An 18,569-nucleotide genomic window follows, 5' to 3' on the forward strand; every position below is an offset into this window, starting at 1 on the left:
CTCTCTACTTGTTAAATAGAACAAAAGTGGGAACTACAACTAAATGAAACTAATATGTTAAATATGAGATAGATTAATGACATCAAATAGAATCCATCATGGATTTTGGGAGTGGGTTTAATCAAATATTTCAATGAGTGCCATTTGAATCAAAACTAGGATCATACCATGATCATTACCAGAGGAAAAATAAATAAATCAAATTAAAGCAACTTGGCATATTGTCTTCCACCCACAATAAAATTTTGATGAAAACTAATTTTTTTTTTTAAATACTCTTGCTTTATCTTATTTTTCCATCAAAATCATTTGGTCCCTTTCTGCCTACAATTCGTAAATTTATACATTTGGATTGTATCCCACCATCCACATTCTGCTATTGGAGTGGCCCAACATTAACTACCCTTTGATGCTCATTTATTAATTTTTCTAAATTTTTTGCTTCTTCAGAAAATATATTCTTGAAGCGGGGAGTATTACAGTAGTGCCTTGTTTTATTTAATACAGAAAATGGTCGTACAAAGTAAGAATTTCAATTCAGTGGGTACAATAAAGTGGTCTGCTCAATTTAAATCAGACGCACAAAATCAAAATTTTGGAATGCTCAGTTCATATCAATTACTGTTGGGGAATATAAAGTTCTCGTTATATTTTGTTAAAATATAAAACTAATCTTTTGCAATAGAACATAGAATAATTGGGTTATTACACTATAATACAAATCGTAGTCACATACATTATTTATTTCTTGAATCATTTTTATTTTCCTGCTCTATAACAATATTATTTCTGAGTATATCATAAAGTGAATGATGCATCTTATTAGTTCAACAAGCGTAGCATCAATAAAAATTAAATTTCAGTGACACGCAATGAAGCAAATATTGGAATATAGTTAAGAACCCTTTGAAAAGAAAGAAAAAATCATTACGTTTACAAGGTTGCAACACCTGATCATCTGTGAATGAAAACTCACATTTTTTAGACCAATGCACATCCAAAATTTTGTGTGCTGACTATCAGCAATGTTGGTTATACTCTCTAACTCTCTCTCCCCCTCTTTCTCTCTCCTCTCTCTGTATCTCAATGTGAGAAGAAAAACAAATAAATGGACAAAAATGTAGTATCATCCTCTCAAGTTCTTTCATAGAACAAAATATAAGCTTCGCAGCGCAGAACTTCGTCGAGAGAAGCCTGGCGCACGTAGGCATCACTTGCATGATACCAGGTGCCATCATCTCCATAGTCATTGCTGCTTCTCACATACGCAACATAGTGGCCACCCCTCATCGTCCCTAGATGCTCCACGACCCCAACTAGACGGTATGGGGGCGTGCAGCTGTCCTTGCTGCACCTGCAGATGCAAAATCAACACATATTACTCTCACTTCACATATCTCACCAACTGTCTCAATTATAACAAGTTTTGCATTCTGCACATCAACACATATACTGCTTCCTAAATTTATCTACATATGAAAGAATACGAAAAAGAATGGTGCAAAACTGTAGACTCTTGCTTCCAGATTAAGCAGAATGCCAATACCTACTGATTCCTCAATCTATGATAAACGGGACACATACTTAGCAACAAACACTTGCCCTATTATGTTTTGCTGTTTCTCTCATTTAGTCTGTACCCACCCAAAAAAAGGACATCTAGGGACTTAGGCTAGGTCTATGGTAGATAGGAGGGACATAAATCACATCTGGCTACCAAGAAAAACAAACTAAAAGATCCATATTAGCAACAGAAAAGGTTACAGCTGAAGTGATTATTGCATAAATGATCTTCAATCTGAGAAGCGACAAGAACAATTGGATAAGGTGTAAAAGTGAATAATAGTATAAGCAATGCTATAGCTATAATATCACAAGGGCAATGTACAAACTGAATAACAAAAACAGCAAAACATATGTGCACAGTGAAATGAAACCGGACCTGGGATCCATGTACGGCTTGAGATGAATTGTCTCTCTGAAACTCACGTGGCCGTTTAATTTACTCAAGCGCCCTCTGGCATCTTGACTAAACCTCTTAAGGTGGATTGTTAGAATAGTTGGAGCCTTGCTGATAAGTATACTCTTAGTTGCATCCCTCTTCACTTTCAATTTCTCCGAGTCTAAATCCTCATGCTCCCTGACTGCTGATTCATGCTTCACAGATTGCAAATCACTTTCTGCAGACCCGTCTTTTTCAGAATCACATTCTCCATGATCTGGATCAAGACTTCGATTTCTTAAATTTGAACACTCTGAAAAACCAGGACATGTGTTTGTGGCCTGAAGTTCCACATTCTCTGACTGGATCTCGGTCCCGTTTATCTCACTTCCCACGTGGTTTCCAACCTTGCCTTTACCGTTCTCGAAAATCTCCTCATTATGGGGCAGTGACCCGCCATCAGAAGGATCAACTTCTGCGTTACCGTTCATACTTTTCTCCATGTCACAAGTTTTTTCATCACCTAGTAGACCGCTCGGATGTCTATCCTCACAACCGTTTGCAACAGCATCAGATATAGGCTCTTTAAGTTTCCTCAATTTTGCTCTTTGTTCTCGCAAGATCCTTGAACAATTATCACATTGCCAAGCGTGCTCATCCTTGGAAAGAAATTCTGGCTTCGTGAAGAAAGACAAACAACTCTCAACAGTCACTGGAGCATCAGCATTATCAACCTCATCTGCATCAGACTCACTGGTATTTCCATTTACTCCATTTTTAGCCACAGAACCAGGATTGTCCGAGGGCTTAGCTCCCGAGGACTCCTCAGGTTCATTGAACAAATCTCCAAATCCATCAAAATCTAAAGATTCTTGTTCGTTGCCAACTATGGCTGATGAAACCCCAGTGTCTGTTCTGGTCACCTCAATGCTAGATGTAGCAGCTTCTTGATTCTGAGGTGACATAACTTTGGGATCCAGATTCTGTGATGAGTCATCATCATCCCTCCGTGAAGTACTTGAATCTTCCACACAAATTTGACTGCATGAAGGAGACCTCTGATCTTTCCCGCCATCACACTCAACGCAGTCCTCAGTAAGAGAACCTTTCGGCAATATTCTTCCATCAGAATTGGGTTTAATACTTTGCTCATCCTCAAACTGGAGAGCAGCATTCTGTTCTTGGGCGACCACATAGTTTTTGGTGTTGTCTAAGGGGATTTCTGGAGGTTGATTTTCTAAATTACTCTCGATCCTAAAATCTGATGTGACAGATGACGACGCATCCTGCTTGTTGAACATCTTCTTTTGCAGAATCATTGATTGCTGAAGTATCATCAATTTCTGAGGCAGCATCAACCTCTTCTGATGCCGAACTTGGGTCAAGGAAGTCCAACCATGTCAAGACATCAGAAGATATTGTCTGCTCTCCAACTGCTTGATCCACAGGCTGGTTTTCGGGATTTTGGAAAGCTGAAAGATGCCTCAGCTGATAAGCCCATATCAAGAGCTACATTGTTGGAAACAGTGGAATCTGACAATGCCGAATCAAGCCAAAACAAGCGCCAACGGCTCTGCTGGCTGAACTATAGAATGCACTTCATCTGAAGAGTTGCCACTGGTTGATTGGTCGAAAACACTTTTTCTTGGTAAACTATTCGCTTCTTTGCTAACTTTGGAGAGATTCCGTGCAGTTCTCTTTGGAGGCAGTTTTGGTTTCTTGCCTCGAAGAGGAGGTTGGTTCCTTTTAGGAGGAGGCTTCTTGGTAGGAACTGGCAATGAGAGATCCAAAAACGGTTCATAAATAGTTGATGTGTGACCACATTCTAGACAACTAACTGTACTAGAAAGTTGTCCACCAAAGACAACATCCACAAACGTCGGATCCTTAACTGAAACCTCACAAGATTTGGTGTGCTTTCTAAAACTCAATTCTTCAGTTGACATGCCATCGAGCAAACATCTAAGCAACTCGTGACTATCGTGCTGCTGAAATCCCCTGAACTGCGGAGATTTGGTACAGAGACTACCAAATAAGGATCTAGGATTGATTACCCCTTTTGACCCACCTTCGTTGCTGGTTTCAAGGAAAAGCTTTCTCATAGCAGCACTTAGAGGACCAACAGATTCGTCTAATTTGAAGAAATAATCACGCAAGGTTTTTATAGCAAATAGATTCTGCAAGACCGAGTTGAAGAAACATGTATTTCCCAAATTAGACAAGCCCCTAATCGAATAGACAGCTTTCCCATTGGTGCTTACAGAATAATCTAATTTTACCGTGCTTGTAACACTAGCGCTTCCAAACCAGACATCCTCAACATCTAGACTCGATCCTTCACCCGGTTGCCCTTTCAGCATTTTCACAACCTCGTTTAAGGCCTCTTTATGTTTATGGTCTTCCGAATTTTCACAAAGAACAAGTTTATCGCACGGGAAACACCAAAGCAACTGATGATTCTCATAATGCACTACCAACGGATGGTGGTTCTGTTTCGAATGCCTGACAGCATGGCTCTGAGGCGTGGTGGGTAATCCAACGCCTCCACAGGCATAATGTCCGCATTCCAGACAAACCCAAATTGCTCTCGTCTCAGATTTCGCCCCTCCTTTTTTCCCGTGTTTACCTTGCCCTTTCTTTGCTCGTCTATCGGCCACATTCCCCCGACAATCTTCACACTTGGCTGATCCTGAAGACCTCAGTTTGGCAGAAAGTTTGTCTAAGTTGATACCTTTATCAACATGGGAACACACTCCCCTATCTTTGGTAACCACAACTCCATTGGCAGGAGTTTCAGCATTGCTTGTGACATCTTGGGGAACTGTCACTGGAGACATCGAGGGACCCCGTTTCTCTTTCGGACCGCTTCTTACTTTCTTCTTCACCTTTTTCCCCATTACTGCCTACATAGTACCCAATAAATGGAAACCATAAACACTAACTCAAATCTGCACTTAACCAGAAATTAACACACACACACACACACACACACACACAATCGATCTCATATAATGTTGGGAATCAAACACAAGCCCACTAAGTTATGGCAAAAGAACACCCCTAAAACCTAGTATAGATCGAATCTAAACAAGCGATCTAGTGATTCTCAGACATCAAAGCCCTAACACAAAACCCAAAAGACTCCTTTTTTTTGTACAGGAGTGTCAGGATTGAGCATTTACAATAGCTTTCACATCATTAAATCCATTAAAACTACTCTTTATAATATCCCAGATTCAATCAACAAAGAAACGAAGTGCAGCCGAACAAACAGCTCAGTGCATACAGCTTAAAAACAAAAACCAATCAAAATATGAATCGATGGGTAAAATCAGATTTCACCTAAACAAGATGGAGAAGGAGGGCCCGATGTTTTCTCAAGAATCTCCAAGTATATTGCATAAATATGGGGGAAGGTGTTGGAATAGATAATAATTGTGAATTAAAAAGGGATGTGAATTCTTGGACGTTTTTCTTTCTCCGTCTGAATTGGGTTCGGGGCAATCGGTCGCGGCTGCTATTCGTTTTTCATTGCAACACTTTTCCCTCCCCCTCTTCTCTCTCTCTCTCTCTCTCCTCTCTCACACAAGGAGAGGAGTGTGAGACCAGATGAGCAGCGGACAGAAAAGGTAGACCAAAACCTGACTGCGGGATTGTGGGGAATAATGGCGATTTTGAATTTCACGAGGGTCGCGATTTAAATACAAAGAATTTGCTGAGTGGAAATATAGTTGTTGCTCGAAGCTAGTTCTTCTCAATATCCACCTTCAATCAATTTTAATTTTGCACTAAATTAAAAATTTTGCTTTCAAATATTCAAAATTTATATTTTCTAAATTTTTACATGATAATTATTTTTTAATAAATTAAAATTAGTATGATTAATTAAAATGATAAATTAATATCATTTTAATAATCCAAAGTGACGTAGAAATGTTTAGTTCATTTAAATTATTTAAACGTTTCAAATATCTCTTTCAATATTAAGTTGGAGGCAATCGACAATCATGTAAATAAAAAAATAAAAAAAAATTCATGTATTTGAATACAAAATTTCTAGTTAATGCGTGAAACTAAAATTGAATGAAAACTTGTGTATTTAGACATACACAATTACTCTTTTTTTAGTTATATGATCGATTTTCATTTTATTTTATTTGGGTGATTAACACACATATTGAACTATTGTGTAATTGCATATTTCTAATTTATAAAGGTATTCACAGAATTTTTATAATAACTTCATAATATTAAGAAGACATTTACTTTTTAGGATTAATTTTGATAGATAAAAATAATAAGGTTAATCTCTTATTTATATAGATGGATCGAAATTTTGGAATACGCCAAGAAATTGGATTATTTATTTTGCTTAAATTAATTTTATTTGATTCATATTTTATTAAAAAGGATGAAATTAATTTGAGAAATCCTACTATTTACATTACTTAATCAAGTGGTGTTTCTTGGTAAGACTCTTGATTCTAAATGTGTTTGGTATAAAAGTTAACAATAGCTTGCGTGGTGGCGCAAGGCAAGAAGACTGTGGAAACTAATTTTATTATGTTATTTCCCAAAAGGAATGGGACCATCTGGTCTTATATGAAAGTTACATCGGTCTGGCTCGATCGTCGATGAGGAGATAGTTCGTTAATTAGGAATTTTTCATTAATTTTTTGTGGAAAATAAAGAGAAAAGGAAAGTGGGGATAAGTTTTACACATTAACTACTTATTTAGAGAGTGATTAATTTCCAAGGTTCACATTATCGTCGGGGGATCTGCAACCCCAAAAGAAAATATATTTTTTTAGTAGTATTAATAATTATATATAAATTATTTTATAATTAGTATTTATACCCCCAATTAAATTATAAGTCCAATGCAAAATATAAATCTAATTAGAAAAGAAGTCTTGAACCCCAATCCAAAAATAATCTCATCCATTGAAGAAGGCCTAAATATATATAAAAAAAGAGAAGTAATCTCATCTGTTGATCTTATTTAATCTAACGGACATGATTTATTCACGCCATGTTCAACAGATTTTTTCGTTGAACATTCATCAAATATATTGAACATATACAATATTTTTGGGGGTTCTGGGGTTCGACCCCCCATATATTCAACGAAAAAATTCGTTGAATATGGTGTGAATAAATCATGTCCGTCAGATTAGATAAGATCAACGGATGAGATTACTTCTCTATTCTCTTTTACATTTAGGCCTTCTTCATTGAACCTTGGTCTATATATATATATATATATATATATATATATAGAGAGAGAGAGAGAGAGAGATAAAGAAATGTTATGCTACATACCTTATGTAGGGATGTCAATGCAGCCCGAAACCCGTGGGCCGACCCGAATAACCCGACAAAATTATAGGGTTAGGGTTGAAAAATTGCAACCCGAAAAAACCTCCAGCCCGATTAGCCCGCACCCGACTAACCCGGAACCCGATAGGGCTAGCCCGAAAACCCGGTAGGCTGACGGAATTGTGACTGATGCATCCAGTTACAACTTCTGCCATGTTTAGATCTATGGTATTTGCTTAAATATATATATGTAGCCTCATTAAAAAAGTGAAATTAATTAGTTAGAATATATATGTGTGTGTGTGTGTGTGTGCAATCTCATTAAAAAAAGTGAAATTAATTACGGATTTTTGTAGAAATTGATTATTAGTATCTCATTAGTTAGAAATTAATTATTAGTATCTCAATTTAAAGTGATACCATTTTTTTTTTCTGTCAATGAGACGTGCATGGCAAATCCACTAATTATTTAATATCCAGATTGATTCTAGTGCATTGATACATGTTAAATTTTACTATCTCATTTTAATATAATTTTGTTTATGTAATCTTGAATATCTTATATTTTTGTATTTCATGTTTTGCTATATAATTTATATCTTTAATATCTATGTATATTTTATACATTATACATTAGATCATTAGGAATAATAAAATACAAATGATAATTTTATTTTTACGCCTTTAACCTGATTAGCCCGATGGGCTAGCCCGAAACCCGAAAGTTTAGGGTTAGGGTTGAAGATTTACAACCCGAAAAAATCTTCAACCCGATTAGCCCGCACCCGACTAACCCGGAACCCGATAGGGCTAGCCCGAAAACCCGGTGGGCTGGCCCGATTGACATCCCTAACCTTATGTGAGCTCCTTATGTGAGCACCGCTCACGTTTAGCATTCGTTAGCGTTAGGGGTGATGAACGGGTCGGGTACGGGATAACCATACCCAAAATTCGGGTATTCGTACCCAAAATTTAGCATTTATGTTACCCGTACTCAAACCCAAACGGTATTCGGTTACCGGTTAAATGAGACAGTTATATGAGTCGGTTAAACGGGTAACCGAAATACTTTTTAAAAAAATTAGCTATGTTAAATTGTAGTTATTTGGTAGAACTTATTTAATCAATTCACCTTCCCGATTCCTCGTGTGATGATGCGATGAACAAGTTAATGATTTCATTGAGTTGAGTTAATATTTTAATAGAGTTTAATAGTTTATTATTGATTATTATATAATACTTGACTATTCATAAGTTTATTTAATTATTAGTTTTTAAATTGATACATTTCATTTCACGTAAAGTTGTAGTTATATTATAAATATCAAATTAAATATATTTATATTAATAAAATTATATTTATAATTTTAAAATTAATTAAATCGGTTAAACGAGTATACCCAATCGGTTATCGGGTATACTCGGTAACCAAAAAATCTCAATACTCATACTAGAGCTGGCAAAATTGACCCGGTCCGATCGGGTTTAAGGCTGGGCTGGGCTGCATAAAATGTAGGCCCAAAAATATTCGGGCCTAAAAAGTCCACCCAATCAGCCCGCCTGGCTGATCGGGCTCGGGGCTAAAAAGCCCGTGGTTTTCGGGCTAAAAAGCCCGCCTGACATTTTAAAATTTTATTTTTATTAATTATTATTCTAATTAATAGTAGTACTTAAGTTTCTATTTGAAAGTTGATACTTGTTTGCATGTGTGGTAAGTAGGGTAGAATTGATATTTGATTTTTATTAGCATGTGTGCACGGAGGCGTTCATTTGTTTATACTTTATAGATTCATTTGGGAAACTCATTTATGTATGTATTTGTGAAAAAAAAAAGTTGTCAGTTTGGAAGCCTTGACCTTGAGTAGATTCAATTTTTTTTTATAAACAAATGATAATGTTGATAGAAGTTACTCAAATGATATGTGAACACAAGTACACATAATCGCCCTTCCTTCAAACCCCAAATAATGTTTATTACTGTATCATCATGTTTATAGAAGGTGAAAGTATATAGGAACTTTATATTTCTATTTTATTTCTAATTATTATTTAGATTTATTTTAATTTTTTGTAAAAATAAAAAAAGATTTAGTGAAAAAAAATCATTGGACGGGTTTGGCCCGACCGTCCGATAGCCCGATCGAGACTGGGCTGGGTCTGAAAATTGGCAGTTCGATCGATTTCGGGCCGGCCCGACCAGACCCGGTTAATCTCAAAAGCCCGGTGGGCTGGGCCCGGCCGGCCCAGGCCGCCCGTTTTGCCACCTCTAACTCATACCCATAATCGTACCATTTAGCCAAATATCAGGTATTGGTTACCCGATAACAGGCGGGTTTCGGTTCGGTTTGGATATAATCAATACGCAATATCCAAATAAGCAGCCCTAGTTAGCGTTATCTTTTTTGTTTTAGACATTTACTTTTATTCTAATACTTCATAAAATGTTATTGAGATCATTAGTTTTATAAATTACATAAAAATCAAAGTCCAATTTGTTCTTTTTATTTGTTATTTGATGTTAAAGGGAATATGAACAAATTGGACTTTGATTTTTATGTAATTTATAAAACTAATTATCTCAATAACAATTTATAAAATATTAGAATAAAAGTTATTGTCTAAAACAAAAAAGATAACACTAACGAATGAGCGGTGCTCACATAAGATATGTAGCATAACATTTTATATATATATATATATACATATTACTTTTAACATAAATATAGTTTTATGTAAATATTCATGGCATCCCTAAATTCAAAATTTTGAATCCGTCATTATTTACTGTGGCGCGCCTTTTAAATTTATTTTTTAATACTGTTAAAAAAAAGTGAGGGTTAAAACAAATTTGATTAATTTCATGGACCAACGCGCGTGTCCAAGGGTATTTGGTGAATGGTGAGATAAGCTCAACACAACTCAACCCTATAAAATGTCGGGAGGACTCAAATTTAAGATATTGGGGTGGAATTATTTTATTTACGTAAACCTATACCTGATGAAGAGATTTAGACAATTCATTAATTACACTAAGAAAAACAAGTGACATACATAAAACATGAAGTGCAAATTCCGAACAAAATCACACCTTATACGATAAAAATGAAAAACAAGAGTGAACATTAACTAATATTCGATCGTTCACAACGATGGAGCTTAACATGAACATGAACATTAACATTAACAAAGTAAACTGCAAAGTTATAGTTAGTGAGAATGAATCTTAATGCGACCAAACATTAATTAAAATTTGACTAAAAGTTAGCAAAGTTGATCATGTAGTTTTACGCAGCACGAATTAACATCATCGCCACTGTAAACATGCAAGCCAATGCAGCTCTCTCGATCAAGCTCGCTGCTGCTACACATCATCACCAATAAAGCATTCAATTAATATACTCATTATCAATCACAACTCATTCATTTTTTATAATTGACTTCATTTTTTTTTGGGGGGGGGGGGGGGGCGGGGGAACCTAAGATGGAAGAGAATTTAAGAGTATCAAAGTGAAGAAAAGATAAGCGTGTGAGCAAAGAAGAAGATGAAGTCTCGGCGCGCGGCGCTTATAGATATGCTAAAACTAGGGCATTGATTATTTTCCCTTTTATATTCTTTTCATTTTTTTTTTCTAATTTCTTATTTTGAATTTTTGTATTTGTGTGAAATTCAATCTGGACCATTTAGTTTAATTTGGGCTATTCATTTGATTAATTTTAGTTTGGGTCATTTGTTTGGACTATCAATTTTTTCTTTTGTTTTGCTTCCAATTTTGCTTTTAATTTAGAATTATTAATTCAATTAAGAGTACAAAATTATCATATTAATTTGAGTTGTTGATTCCTGTAAAAAGAGGTGTCATTGAATATTATGCATTATTTGTTTCTATACATTTATTGATTTTATTACTTAGTTATTATAGTTAATTTTATCTATGATAGCTAATTTCTAAATAACTTTTTTTTATCGGATTAAACTAATACTAAACTAATTGTAATTTCTATTTTAAAATTAAATCTTTAGTTTGTTTTATAATAAATTATAATGTATGAAAGCATGTAAATGCGTAATTTTACAATAGTTGTGTGAAAATATTATTGGGTTAAATCAATATTCAAATTAATTGTAATTTATACTTTAAAATTCAACCTCTGTGTGTGTAATTTAATGTCGCATTTTTATTACTATCATTTTAACTTTTTTTATTAAATTGCATAGTTTTATATATCCATGTGTATTGATATATTTATACGTACCAATTACTTATGCTATTTTGATTAAATCATTGTCCATAATAGAGATTTACATGTATTAGTGTTATTTTAAATGTATATAAAAGGCATATTAAAATGACATTGTTTACGTTTATAATTAACATGTAACTAAATTAGGACATAAACTAAGAATCAGGCCTTAAAGTTGATGAAAGAATGCAAGAGGCTTATAGCTGATGAGAAAAAGAGAGGGGATATAAAGCGAGAGAGAGAAAACAACAAGGGAGAAAGCGAGAGAAGGAGAGAGGAGAGAGAACGAGAAGTTTAGGGTTAGCTTTTAATTGTTTGTTGCAGAAATAACATCATTTTCATCCAACAATACAACATCGTTTCTATTTTTTTTGCAAAAACAACATCATTTTCATCCAGTTCAACAATACAACGTCGTTTCTATTTTTTTTATATGAGCATATTATGCTATGTCACCACATCGAAATCCAACAAGATAGCTAAATGTGAAAAAAAATATATTAATTGAGTAATTTTAATAATAGTATTTTATGAATTTTCTCTTTGTTAATAGTTGATCAATAATATGTTATTGTTTTATTATTTTATATAATATATATATATATATATATGTCTTTTATATTTATTATAATTTTCTCAGGTTCATTATTTATTTATTTTTTTTTCTTTAACTTTGTGTATTAATTATTCATATTTACAAAATTTTATATTTTCTCTATCTACAAAAAAGTAGTTTTTTTTACCATTTTGGAATGTTCACAAAAATTAGTTCATTTTTTATTTTGAAAAATTTATCACACGATGAGCCATATTTTTTTACTCACAATACAATTAATTATCATTATAAACATTATTTTTTAAGTGAGATTATTTTTCCACTCACAATATAATAATTTGTTTTATTTAAACTCGTGTTTTCTCTTACTAGAACTATTCTGAATGGACAACAAAAGTACATTTCTAAGCCGTGTATCGCAAAATTTTATCATATGAATTTTTTTACATTTTATATCTGAAAATTGAGTGTAAAACAAGGAAAAAAAATCTAAAAATTCGATGGATCAAACACGGACCGAACAGGATCCGATGTTCGGGTTCGGGTTCGGTCTGGTCCAAGGTCAATCCTAGATAAAAGCATTTCGGTTCAGGTCATTCCACCTTTTAATTTTTTTTTTGGGTCTTCAGTCCCGACGGATCGGTCCGGATCCAACTTGATGCTCACCCCTACTTATAGGTCCACTTAAATTGTTTTATTATTAATTCTATCTTTAGGAAATAAACCATTATATATACATGTATTGTTTTACTATTAATTCTCTTTTTGAAAAATAAACCATTATATATATATATATATATGCCCACGTACACGAAATTAAATATTTTCACTTAATATTTGCGTTTAATCTTTTTGTCATTATATAATATATTAGATTAATTAATTATTATATTGTTAATGTTAACTTATATTGTATTTTTCGTTAAACTTTATTCCGTGCATCACACGGGGTATAATACTAGTTTATTCAAATTTATGGTTATTAAATACTCCTTCTTTTGGAGGGAATGACACAAATTTTAATAATTGCAGTTGAGTGTATTGTGAGTGGAGAAATTGATCAATCTTAATTAAGAGTACGTATGGATAAAGTGGATAAGTGATATATATATATATATATATATATATATATACGACAGAATCGGTGAATAAATTGATATATTAAGAATAATATATGTATTAATTTATTGCATAGCATGTCTACAAATTGAATAAAATTATTTTTTGTGGAGGTCCTAATTAAAATGAAAAATTATACGTGCGAGTATTAGCTAGTATGTGAATTAATAAATTCGTTTATGTTAAACAGCTTATGATTTTGAAGAAGCTAGCGTCTAAACTTACATTTTGTAGATCAGGAAGTAGTATTTAATCTCCACCATATTATATTTGATAATAATAAAATTGAATTTAATAAAAAAGATTTTAGTCTTACCGTTGTTGTTCGAAAGAGGAGCGAAAGGATTTATAACGGAAGTATTTGTGCTGAATCCAAGACCTGAGCATCCATCTCCAAATGCACCTAATAATATCATAGTTTATCATCACATAACCAGAATTTATGTACAACACACTTTTAATTTGTGTGTGTTTGAGAGATGAATATTAATATACTTACATTCTCTGTAGCATGGGAATGTAGTGGAATTCAGCAAATTGCGAAACCCATCTTCGCACAAACAGGTACGCGTGAACGGAGATGTAATGTTGCATCTTCCACCACCACAGTTGGCCGTGTAGCAAGCTAAAATCAACGCATACACAATAACAATTAATTAAACCAGATAATTAAATTATGGATTAGAACAAATAATATTTAAATGCTGAAAATAATTATTACGGTCTGTGTTTGAAATGTTAGTTCGGCCCTGATAATCATAGTCGCCGGGACGAGGTGGATCATTGTCTGAGCACGTATAGTTAAGTGTACCTAAATATTTTCAAATAAAAACAGAATTACGTATTAGAAATGAAAAGATGCAGGAATAAAGAAATCGAGAGCGAGAGAGAGCAGACAATTAGGGAAGACACAAGGCAGGAAGCTGAGAAAAGCATCTTCTTGAAGGCGAGCCTGTCGCCAACCAGTCTCACATTCACATACAAAACCAAGAGTGTTACTGGTTACATGCACACAGCTTCCCCTCCCACACACACCAACTGTTTCGCACGGATCTGCATCAAAATAACATTAATTATTTCAGAAACAACAAAGAAATTAAAGATTAATATTATTGATCGAGTCGAGTGTGTGACCAAAAATGGGATTGTAGGGGGGAGTGTCGTCATCTGCAGTCGCAAACTGGATAACAACGATAAATGCAATAACAAAAGCAGCGTATCCAAGTTTAGCCATCCTTGCACCAAAATAATCGATCACAACTTCTGAGGTTTTTAGCTGTTTCAGAATTTGACAAAAAATTAAGTACAAGGGTTTTCTTTATGATTGGAAAATTTTAGGTTCTAGTCATATAGAGTTTTTGCTTAGCTGGGGCCGGGCCCCTCATGTTGAATGGGTTTAGAATCCATATTCTCTGTCACATCAAATCGTCAATCTACCCAATTCAATTAATTCATTGACTATCATATCATTATTAGTAGAGTTTGTGATTAGCATTCAAATCATTATTATCATCAATTGAAATTGAATAGCGACTATCATATCATAGCTCAAGGGTCATAGCAACAGTGAACTTCATTTCTTAGGATTTTAGGGGAAGCTACTTAATTACTATGACTTTATCGATTTATTTACAATGATGTATGTGTTGAAATTATAAAAGTAAAAAGAAAAAGAAAAAAGATGACACGATGGAGCAATTAATAAATTGTTGTACAAACTTGTTGCGTAGTGTATTGAAAAAATATTACTATAAATTTCAGCTGTTAAAAGATGCTTTAGTCATTACCTAGAAGATCGAAATTTCTACGTTGTTGAGTTATTGCTAGTTTGTAGGGGACGATATTTACAGCACCGCTACATGATTTTTACATATATAGCTTTAGGAAAAATAATTGATTACGCTATATACGAGTGTATGACTACTAGCCATGTACATTTTAATTAATCTTTAATTAATTCTATTTTTATAAATGGATTTGGATATACGAGCAGTCGTACTTTCTACATATTCGTCTGCTAAATTTCCGTATCAGCTATTGAGATAATGCTCGTATCTAATTATTGCAGAAAAAAAAAAAAAAGTTAGCAGTAGTTCATTGCCTAAACTTTGGAGTTATTTATAAAAATGATCCGAATTTTAAAAATACAAAAAATATAATATAAACTTTAAAATCACTTATATAAATGACTTGAACTTAAAAAAATACGAAAAAATGACCTAAATTTTAAAGTCATTTGTAAAAAATGATCCGAACTTAATTTAAAGTGATCATTTTTCATTTGTAAAAATGGCCTCAACTTTAAAATATACCCCCTCCGTTCATCAAATATCTTCCTAAAGAAGAGTGACACGAATTATAATAAAAGTTAGTTGTATACATTTTGGATATTGTGAGATTTTTTCCTTAGTTATAGTAATGTTGTTTCAAAGTTTCTTCAGTGATCATAGTTCTTGTGGTTTTTAGTTTACTTGTCCCATCGATATATTCTCCTGTATTTGGTCATCTTTTACGATTGAATATTCGTCCTCGACTAGATTATCTTCCTTCACCAAATTTTATTTATGAGTTTAATTTGTTGTGATAAAGAATCACCACAACAATATAGATTTGTATATACCGACGTAGGCTTGGGGCACTTATTTCTGGGATGACGTGTGGGTCTCCAACAAACCTCTTAAATTTGTGTTTCCGAGATTGTATAACTTGGGTTTAAATAAGAAAGGGTTGGTCGGGGAGAGCGGGTTTTGGGAGGGAGAATCGTGGGTGTGGGCGGTGGAGTGGAGGAGGAAGTTGAGGGAGAGGGAGAAAGGGATGGTGGAGGAACTAATGTTGGCTTGTATCTGATTTTGCTCCTTGCACAGGTTCAATCGATGGGTGGAGATGGACGGCGACAACGGATGGTTTATTCACAACTAAGTCGGCATACAAACTTATCGCGGTGGCCAAAGGAGAGCAACAAGTTCAGCCAATGGAGATGGCTCAGGTTTGGGAGGCTCCGACGCCGCATAAAGCCAAGGTGATTGCTTGGAGATGTTTGAGAAATAGATTGACAACGTGCGATAATTTGCTAAGAAGAAATATACAGGTCGCCATTTAAGAGAGATGGTGCAACGCTTGTGTGTCGTGCGAGGAAACGGCGGAACACATGTTTTTACATTGCCCGAAAGCAGAGGCGTTATGGGATCAGATACAACAATGGCTCGACATCAAAACGGCAAAACCTAGAGGTATATATACTACAACATTTCATCTCCTTCATTTCCGAGGAAAAAGGGAAGAAATGCAGGAGATTGCTCAAAGCGCTGTGGGTGGGAACAATTTGGCTGTTATGGAAAAGCAGAAATGAAAGTCGATTTTAGGACAAGGTATGGGATATTAATAGACTAGCATTGCAAATTAAGAGTAGGCTATGGAGTTGGAATGAGGTTTTCAAAGTTGTGGAGTTGGGAGTACCATTCACCTCATGGTGTTCTAAGAGATTCAAACTCTCCATGTTGTTTTAAAATGACATCTCCGGTGCCATGTTTTTGCTTACATTAATGAAAGCTTCATTTTTACTGATAAAAAAAAAATTATATACATATTTTTAGAAAAACTAAAAATATAATTTCTTGATACTGTCCATCCGCGGCACACAATTCCTTCAACTTCACTTCTTTGGTCTTCTTCCTTATTCTTTAATTATTTCTTGATAGCTTTTCTATTAGTGGCTATTTTCTTGTACTCAGCCGACGATGCTGAGTTTGCTATTCTTGCTCTGCCCTCAGATGCCAATGTCCAAGTGTGAGATTCGAAAATCATTTATACTATATATACACATATATTTTAAAAACGTACGTTATATTGTGTGTCACCCGTTAACATTACTAATCAGGTTAAAGGCGTAAAAATAAAATTATCATTTGTATTTTATTATTCTTAATAATTTAATGTATAATGTATAAAATATACGTAGATATAAAAAATATAAATTATATAGCAAGCATGAAATGCAAAAATATAAGATATTCAAGATTACATAACATATAAAATAAGTTAATAACAATAAAATGTTCAACTTGTTAAAAAAATAAAAATAAAATATTCAACAATAATTTGAAATTAAAGAAACAAAGCATCTCAAAAATAAATATAAAGTCTAAACATTTGAGTAACACTCTTATTCAACATTGATAATATTTGGTGCTTCAACTTTTGATTCCCCTATTCACACTAAATTATATAGCAACTAGCAAGCATGAAATGCAAAAATATAAAATATTGAAGAAGAAAAAGAAAAAAAAATCAAGATTACATAACATATAAAATAAGTTGGTTACAATAAAATGTTCAACTTTGTTAAAGAAAAAACAATAAAATATCCAACAATAGTTTGAACTCATAAAATCAAAGCATCTCAAAAATACAAAAAAGCGAAATTATGAGACTTTATAATATTTTATCATTTTCTAATTTTTATATCTAAATAATTTATGTTATGTATTCGGGTTTTCGGGCTAGCCCATCGGCCATCGGGTTAGCCGGGCCGACCCTATCGGGTGCCGGGTTATTCGGTTACGGGCTAGTCGGGTTGTAATTTTTATCGGGTTGAAAATTTTCAACCTTAACCCTCTCGAATTGACGGATTTCAGACTGGATTGACATCCCTAGTAAAATTAGTAATATTTTCAAAATTAAAAAGATCCCCTAAAAAGTAAAAATTCCCACCTTTTCCCCAAAACATAAAGATTATTTCATTTCGCCTAATGGTTTTATAAAACAACCTTCTTTTAAATTCTTTATAAAACAATTTTAAGTATTAATAACAGTTTTTTTTTTCCCTTCTTCTTTTAAAAGAGGATCAATAATGAGTTGTCATTTTCTCCATTGGTGACTCAAACCTACCCCAACTTATTGATTACAAGAAAAAACGTCTTACTAACTAAGTTGCACTTCATTGTCAAAGTATTAATAAAAGTTAAGACTATATGATTTCGATTGTTCGATAATTACAAACCACATCGTATTGTACCCAATCCGTATATGATTAATAGAATATCGATTAATTGGATAGTGGGTTTGCATAGTTTTTTTACTACCCGAGATCCGATGATAAATACCTGAAAAATTATTTTTTTTTTTAATTTGATTATTATAAATAAAATAAAAAATTAAAAAAATAATACAAACAACACAATATACAATCATTAATTGTTACACATACAACCATAAACAGTGTCAGTGAAAGTGAGATTGTAAATATTACGTATACAGTTGGTATGTTAACACAAACTTTTAATTAATTCATAAATTGCACATAAATTTTAGTTTTAGTAATGACAATATATAAATTTTTAATTTATTACGATTCTACCATGAAACTAAATTATTAAATTTAAATTTATTTCA

At 33.5% G+C, this 18,569-nt stretch overlaps 2 protein-coding genes across 3 annotated transcripts; both read right to left on the bottom strand.

Moving 5' to 3' along the window:
* Positions 1–873: 873 nt before the first annotated feature.
* LOC131001127 (ubiquitin carboxyl-terminal hydrolase 2-like) lies at positions 874–5,606 on the bottom strand. Its single transcript, XM_057927374.1, is given in 5 exon segments — positions 874–1,354; positions 1,943–3,255; positions 3,257–3,424; positions 3,426–3,458; positions 3,532–5,606. Coding segments are annotated over 5 exon segments (3,042 nt in total). The 5' UTR covers positions 4,840–5,606; the 3' UTR covers positions 874–1,134.
* Positions 5,607–10,364: 4,758 nt separating this feature from the next.
* Positions 10,365–14,479, bottom strand: LOC131001128 (uncharacterized). Of its 2 annotated transcripts, none has more exons than XM_057927376.1 (6): positions 14,313–14,479; positions 14,076–14,231; positions 13,900–13,989; positions 13,678–13,803; positions 13,495–13,581; positions 10,365–10,619 (listed from the first exon to the last, which is right to left on the bottom strand). In XM_057927376.1, exons 1-6 carry the CDS (start codon positions 14,410–14,412, stop codon positions 10,546–10,548), a joined length of 633 nt encoding a protein of 210 aa, XP_057783359.1. In that variant the 5' UTR covers positions 14,413–14,479; the 3' UTR covers positions 10,365–10,545. The 2 variants fall into 2 exon arrangements, with proteins under 2 accessions (XP_057783359.1, XP_057783358.1); XM_057927375.1 differs by having other exon boundaries at positions 10,365–10,622.
* Positions 14,480–18,569: the final 4,090 nt, after the last annotated feature.

Source organism: Salvia miltiorrhiza, chromosome 8 (assembly GCF_028751815.1).
Source record: "Salvia miltiorrhiza cultivar Shanhuang (shh) chromosome 8, IMPLAD_Smil_shh, whole genome shotgun sequence".
In the NCBI taxonomy this organism is placed as follows: Eukaryota; Viridiplantae; Streptophyta; class Magnoliopsida; order Lamiales; family Lamiaceae; genus Salvia; species Salvia miltiorrhiza.